Consider the following 7,671-nt stretch of genomic DNA (forward strand, 5'->3'; position numbering starts at 1 on the left):
AGCATGAAATATCTGCTCGGTATATTTGCAAGGAATGATAATGTTGCATGGTTTCAGTACTGCTATTTTAAAATCTCTCTGTAATTTGGAAGTGTTCTGTACGACCTTAAAACTTGTCCTAACCTTGTGTCAGTTAGGGTGTATCTTATGACACTTTACTTCAGTGTCAAAAAAGAATAGCCGGACCTATCCGTTTGCTAGTGGATATAGTTATAACAACTTCTAAAAGTGGATGAAGGACTTTTCAAAGTGCTAAAAACTGCTTGATATTCTAAGAAGTTATGATTTTTTTTTTATATTTTTGTATCAGGTTCAGAAATGGTCATTCTTATTCCTTGCTGTTTCATCTTCCTTTTTCCCCTTCCAGAGTCTGCCCCCAGATACTTCCAGAATTCTGACAGTAACAGTTAATGAGAACAGTACCAACAGTTCTGAAACCTGTGCCTTCTGCCAGTGGGATATGAACAACAACCTTACACTTGCATATCCCCATGACTGATTTCTTTCAACTCATCTCTGTTCTCTGCTGTGGTTTTGGCACAAATATGTGATTTGAGATAGAAGTGATGTCTGACAGAGCATTCAGCTGGTATCAGAAATCTTGCTGAAAGATTCTAATCAGCCAAGCTTAAATATTCAGGGTGGAACAGGTTCTCACGTTCTTGGTCTTTTATTTCTTTTGAGCTAATTTTTTGAGCTGGTCACATCACATGAGTTGGGGACTGTGGTGTATTGGTGAATGTGGACTTCTGTTGTAGATGGATTATTTTGGCTTTCAGTGAATTTTAGGGATACTGCTTCTTTTCTATTGAAAAGATGACTTTTGGCTGGATGTGCAGCTAATGTGAGCAGTAGAGAACTTGAAAGTGCTGCTGCAATTGATGTTTGCAGTAGGCTTATTGTACTTGCATTCTCTTAGAAAGCCAAACTGTTGGCTACCCAGTTTGTAATGAACCATCCCTGAATCCTGGAGGGGTTTGAAATGCAAAAGACTAAAGCTATAGCAAATGTCTCCCTAATGTCACTTCTAACTTAAAATACTTTTAAATAGTGTGAAAGCAGCCTCACATATACTGTGTGGTGTGTAGATGGCGCTGTTAGACTGCTGTGCAGCTGTGAGCTGCAGGCAGAAATACCATCCAGTGGTTTCCAGCTCATTTGTTGTATCAACTCTTTCCTTACCTCTTTCTCTGAAATTGTAGGTGTCCTCGAGCAGAAGCTAGCAAGGGTTCAACTGACTTTTGCTTAAGCATGCTTCAGCAAAATGACAAAGCTTGCTATTAACTGCTAAGTGCAGAGTAGGCAGGCTCTGTGGGTGAGTTAAGGCTGGAGAGCTTGCCAGGCCATTAGTTCTGCATCCTGTTGGCACTGATGTAAGTCATGGGGAAAGCAAAGGCATTCTTGCTACTTAAAATTGAAGCCCCAAGTGATTAACATTGTTAGTGTAGCACAGGAGTGCTGAGAAGAAACCCTGTTTCTTCTTATCCACTACTAATTAGGATTGTAACATTAGTGTGCTAGCTGGTTTGACAGTGGCTGAGCTGTGGTTTCTTTTTTGTCTGAGTGCAGAAGTGTTTCAGTGGAACAGCTAGGAACAAAATCAAACAGTTAAATAATCACCAAATATCATAAAATTTAAGGAAACATAAATTGTTTCTTCATGATTGAAATAAAATTTTATTCCAGAAATAGTTTTTTGCAGTACATTTACTTACTTGTGGGGATAATATTTCTTGTTTGAGATGTCTAATATTTCTTACACTTTCCATACGGTCTTGGTAAATGATGCCCTGCTTTAACTAAATCAGCAGAAGTGTGCAGTTTGTAGGTAAGCTTTACTTAGATAAAGATTCCTGTTACTGTAACTGGGTGGTTTTGTTATGTTTGTTTTGTATCTCTGTAGCATTGTACTATACAGGTATAGGATCAGAGATGGTATGGAATGAAACTCAATATCCTAGAGCTCATAATGGAAGTGAAGGGAACGGATGGGAAGTGAGAAGTTTCCTGCCAGCCCTCCAGTTGGCATTGACCCTCAGTTTCCTTCCAGAACTGGGTTGCTTTTGTTATTTGCTACCTGTGGTTATCTTATTCAAGAGCATGGAAGATCTTCAACCCTCTCTTCTAAGAAAATATTTTCTTTCAAACCAACGTAGCTTTCAGCCAGTTAGCTATAAAAGCAAAAACTGTCTGGAGCTTCTTTCCATCAGGTGATGTGATCAGTGTCAGCTGTAAAACCTGTGCTCTGCCTAGAACTGTTAAACCAGCTGAAGTATGTTTAAGCACGTAGATCAGAAGTCCCATCTAAAGGAAGCAGCTGGAAACAGATACTTGAATCCTAACTTTCTCGACCTCTTTTTCGGAGAGGCCAGAGAATTTCCAGGCAGGCCTGAAACCCAAACACCACTAGTAAGCTTTCTCCACAGGCATTTTTAGCCTTCCTTGATGTTAATACGTTTTTAATTCTAGTGGTTACTGCAGTCATTGTGTAACACTCAGTAATTTTAGAGAAGGTATTGGCTGTTTGTTTGTTTATTTTAATCCCAACAGTTTTTTTGCCACCTTCACTGTGTTCTTTCTGAAGGGTGGTGTGTTGTTCAGAGGCTGAGGATTGTGTGTGGATTCTGCTTTGGTTGTAAGTGAGGCCTACTTGTCTTCTGTCCTTATGGAAGACTGACCTGCTGAGTTGTGGTAATCTCTTGAAGCCCACGTGTTATCAACAGTCCTTTGCTAAAGATTTAGCACAGATTTGGCCCAGTGCTGACAAGAGCTACAGGGAACAGGGGAACTATAGCTGTGTAGGATCATGTTATGATGGCAGATGGTGATACCTACTTGTATCCCACATGTTGTTTAGCCTGACTTTTCCAGATACGTTGATGAGATGATGCACCTTTTCAACCAGTATACACTTGTGCTTCTATTCCTTTTGATCTGCATTGTACTTAATCTTCTTTTAGCATGTAAAATTACTTGAATGATTGTAATTTCAGGAAGGTGTGACCTTCTAGCTTTTATCCCTGGAATGATAAAAGATTCTCCTAGTGTTACCACTAACTGCAGTTGCATAAGGTGGACTAAGATGTATTCATATAAGTATTCTCAGGAGTATTCTGAAGTCTCCTAGTGGTATCACTGTCCACTTTGTGATGTATACTCAAAATTTAATTTGCTTTGAATAGAATTATTGCTTTCTCTTTTGTTGCCAACTTTGTTATCTCCAGGTAGTATTTTCTGATGACAATTTTTTAATTGCTATTTCATCACTCAAGTTGGTGGTTGTCTTTTTTTCCTTTTTTTCCTCCCCAGTAGCAGTTTCCTCTTACAGAGTGTGTGACCACTTTGAGGCAGGGGAAGATATGTTCTTGTATGTGGAGGGAGCTCTTGTATATGAAGGGGGCAAGTTAATTTTAGGACCAGCTGTGGTTTCTGGCTCCTGTTTTATGTATATGTTTACTTTCCTCATTATTTTTCATAAATAAGCAAGCAGCTTTCTTCTCATTTGGCAATGAAATTTCATTTGCAGCTTGTACTCTGGTGCTTAAAATCCAAAGGTTACTTCTGCAGCCTGGAAGCGTGAATACTTGTGCATGTCTTCAGCTTTTCAGATCTGTATGCAGGTTTCCTGGCTGTGGGCAGTAGTTCAGGGATTCTTTCATTATGTGCACGGTCTGCAGTGTCAGAAGCTATTAGGAAGAGATAACCCCTTACCCAGTGTATACCAAACTCTTGATCTCAGTAAAGTTCCTCGCCAACGTGACTCAGGTATACAAGTGGTTTTAGTGACACTAATTGGTGTTTTGGTTTGCAGTGCCATGTGCAGGCACTGCAGGGCAAGCGTGCTTTTTTTTTTTTTGTCATGTAGAGTTCATTTCTTTTTGATTATGAAGTCCATTCTTGCTCCCACCATTGTTATTTTCCAGTGTTCCTGTTTTGAAATCCAACCCCAACCCCCGTGCCCTGTTGAGATGACTTTGGCAGTGGTCTGTAGCCCTGAGATATTATCAGTAGTGCTGAGGATGTGACGTTTTAGAACCCATGTTTAGAATAAAAGTACAAGTCTAGGGAACAAGGCTTTTAGTTCTTTGACAACTAGCACTAGACAGGCAGGTAGAGAAAAGTGGAAGGCATTGTACTTTTCTCAGGACTACTGTCCTTTTTGGCTACATCTTTGAATCATTGGATCTGCTGGTTACTGTGTTTAGGAGTCTAACTCTTTAGAAATGAGTTCTAGAACACTTTCTAGCCTGTAGAATGGCACTAACAGCAACACAACCAGGCTAAAGCCTTACTTAGCATCAGTGCTAAAACTGCATGTTGTCGAAGTCTCTGAGACTTTTTACAGTGTCATCTTTCTGCTCCAGTGCATGTATAGATACTAGCTCACTATTTTAATGTAATCCTTCTCTTTTGTGGTAGCATATTCCACACAGAAGTATAATGTAAAGAAAAAGGGAGAACATACGGAGCTGTGGACCTTCTGTGGAAACTGAGCAATATTAAGGTGGTTTGTGTAGCTTGTCAGCTTCCTAATAGCATTTAGGAAAAACCCACTTTGAAGATGGATTTAAAGAGTGTATTTTTATTTTCTCCATAGAATGTGGTGCTCTCGGGAGGATCCACAATGTTCAGGGACTTTGGACGACGACTGCAAAGGGATTTGAAAAGAGTAGTGGATGCAAGATTGAGGCTTAGTGAGGAGCTCAGTGGTGGTCGGATAAAAGTAAGTAAGAATTTCAAGTAGGTTGATTATGAGAATAGTAGAAGAAATGAAGTTTAAAGCTTTCACCTCACAAGTGAACATGCAATGCTGTAGAATGAATAGAGTGTATATATGTATTATTAAATCTCTTGGTAGCTTTGCAACATATGACGTATATTTACAGGAACCTTGAAGTTACCGTGAGCTATCTGTATGGGCATTTCTGATGTCTCTTACTAGGAGAGAAGTGATCTCAGCAGTAGGCAAGAGGGATTTAACTGTTGTGTCCTTCAGTGTACTAGTCAGGCATTGTTATATGATTTGATCTCCTAGGAAATGCAATGCTCTGAGTAACTGTGAGACAGTGATATGAGTGGAGGGGTGATAATTTCTAGATATTTTGAGTTTATAAGGAAATGTAAACTAATGATGAACTGTTTTTCTTAGCCCAAGCCAGTTGAAGTTCAAGTGATAACACATCATATGCAGCGCTATGCGGTTTGGTTTGGCGGTTCCATGCTGGCTTCAACAGTAAGTATTCATGAAAACTATTCTGGATCTTTCTTTTCACGTTGTCTGCTGGCTATGTTTGTTTCTGAGTACCACTTTTAAAACTTTTGTGACAGCCTGAACTTTGTCACATTCTGCAATCCTATCGCAACGTTCGTCTTGGCAAAATTTGTACAGAGCAAGTGGGAGCTTTACTTGTGTAAGGATATCGTGACATGACATAATTCTGAAGTAGTATTTATACGATAGCTGTAGCATAGTTCCTTTATTCTTGAAGTTAACACTTGGGATTAGTCAGGACTTCAGGGTTATAGGATATAAACAAACATTCTTCGACGTGGGAGAGAATCAAGTGGAGGAAAACAGAAACAATTCATGACTTAGAAGTGAAATTTCTTATTGCTCTTTTCAAAATCAACTCTATTGTCCATACAGTCTTTCATTGATAGTTTTCACATCTTAAAAAATTTTAGTTTTATTCTGTTGCAAAGATATAATACCTTCTCACAAAGCCACACTCTAAAAAAAAAAATTAAAGCATTATTTTATTTGTCTGTTTTCTGCTTTATGCATTCTTACGGTTTTGAGAGGATTTGTGTTATGTTTTCACAGCCGGAGTTCTTCCAAGTATGTCACACAAAAAAAGACTATGAAGAATATGGCCCTAGCATTTGTCGTCATAATCCTGTGTTTGGAGTCATGTCATAATGCTTGTCTAATGGAAACAAGGTCTGTGATTTCTAACTCATGAAGAAACTCATGTCAGGCAGAGGAAGGCAACAGGTACTGTAAATACTGAAACAAGATGTGGCTATTTCTTGGAAGCATTTGGATCACCGCCGTGTGCTACAGCACAGCTTACAGCCCCAAGTCATTTCAGTGAAAGCCATTTCTCTGCAGACTACTTTAAAGCCTATCCTTCTTTCTTCCTAAATGTGAGGTTATTGACAGTAGGTAATTCTCTGTTTAGGAGGTTGTGCAAATACTACTGAAACTGAATCTAGAAGAATGAAGCAGTGTTTTACTGCTTGTGGAAAGATTTAAACCTTTCCCACTTTCGCCCTAATTCTGCAATCAAATCTTTAGCGATGGAGCACTAAATACCACATTGCCTTCAGGGGGGTTGAAATGGTTGCAGGTACCTGCCCAAACAGATTAGATTGCAGGATTGGGACTATACTTTGTAAATGTAGGTTTTTTTTCATATCATTTTGTATTTTATGATATCAGTAGGGTGAATTGATGACTAGTTCAAAGCACGAACAGCTATCAATGTCATGGAGTGATGTTACGCATTTCCAGGTGTGAGGCATGTATTGGAGTTGTGCTGGTATATTTTATTTTGGGGAAAAAAAAAGCCATGTATGCTAGCAACTGATTTATTCTTGTTTGAATGACACAAATTAAGTGATTTACAGTACTGTATGAAGTTTATTATAGCCACTGTTACTTTGTTTTGAATTTTCTGAAACTGTTTTATAGAAGATGTTTTGTTCTGATGTTGCTGAGTGGTGGATGACACACAGGCCTTGCACCAGTGAAATAAACGCTGTTAACATCTTTATGAAAGTCTGTGGTAGTTTTGATTTGCATACTCCTTTCTATTATCTCCCAAGGTTAGCTTTCCATTTATAGGTCACTGTATATAGCATCATAGTAAAACTCAGATTGAAAAGGAACTCTGGGAATCTCTCATCCAGACTCTTACTCTATACAGGGGGGGTCACCCTAAAGTTAGGTCTGGTTGTTCAGAGTCAGTCTTTCTAAATGGAGAAGCCTCGGCATCTCTGTGCAACCTTCTTCAGGACTTATGTGCATTGCATGGGTACGTGTTCTCGTGATAGAAGAAGCATTGTGTGCCCATGATTTCAGTCATTAATAGGGTAGGATATCCTTCTTTTTCTTTCCATGCTGATATTTATTTGTTCTGTGGTAACAGAGGTTTTGTAAGTTTGCTCTTGAAACAGTTTGTGTAGCCCAAGAAGGATTTTGCAATACACATCAATTTGTTTTTAACTGGCATGGAAATAATTAGACCAACCAATACATTAGATATTAATGGGGGACTTTATGACTCTAACCTGTTTCTGAATGCATTATAACTTAAAGTTCAGCTCAGAGTAGACTTGTTGAAGCCTTCCACTAAGAACGAAATGGAAAATTCAATATAGTGTGTACTGTTTCAGCTTGTTCCAGTGTGATATCACCTTGTCTATGTTTAAGTATTTTCGTTGAGTACTACTGCAATATATTATGAGGTACAGACTTAAAATATGTTCTGGTCTGTTGAGAATAAAGCATTTAAATGAGGAAAGCATTTAAAATGCTGGACAAGTATTCCTATGCAGCCCTGAACTGAATGAGTTTTTTTTCTTCTGCCACCTTCAAGTCATTTGCTTAAGCAGAAGATTGAGAAACGGAGATGTGGGTATAAGCCAGAAGAGTTCTGACATGTTATC

General features: G+C 38.8%; 1 protein-coding gene across 5 annotated transcripts in view; it reads left to right on the forward strand.

The window, feature by feature from the left end:
* ACTR3B (ARP3 actin related protein 3 homolog B) overlaps nucleotides 1-6,776 on the forward strand; it is a 97,657-nt gene extending 90,881 nt beyond the window's left edge. For all 5 annotated transcript variants that reach the window (XM_046930882.1, XM_046930884.1, XM_046930885.1 and 2 more), the window contains 3 exons: nucleotides 4,598-4,723; nucleotides 5,150-5,233; nucleotides 5,825-6,776. In XM_046930882.1, coding sequence (XP_046786838.1) covers nucleotides 4,598-4,723; nucleotides 5,150-5,233; nucleotides 5,825-5,920 — 306 coding nt within the window. In that variant the 3' untranslated portion in view covers nucleotides 5,921-6,776. The remainder of the gene's footprint in view (nucleotides 1-4,597; nucleotides 4,724-5,149; nucleotides 5,234-5,824) is intronic.
* Nucleotides 6,777-7,671: the final 895 nt, after the last annotated feature.

Source organism: Gallus gallus, chromosome 2 (genome assembly GCF_016699485.2).
Source record: "Gallus gallus isolate bGalGal1 chromosome 2, bGalGal1.mat.broiler.GRCg7b, whole genome shotgun sequence".
NCBI lineage: Eukaryota > Metazoa > Chordata > Aves > Galliformes > Phasianidae > Gallus > Gallus gallus.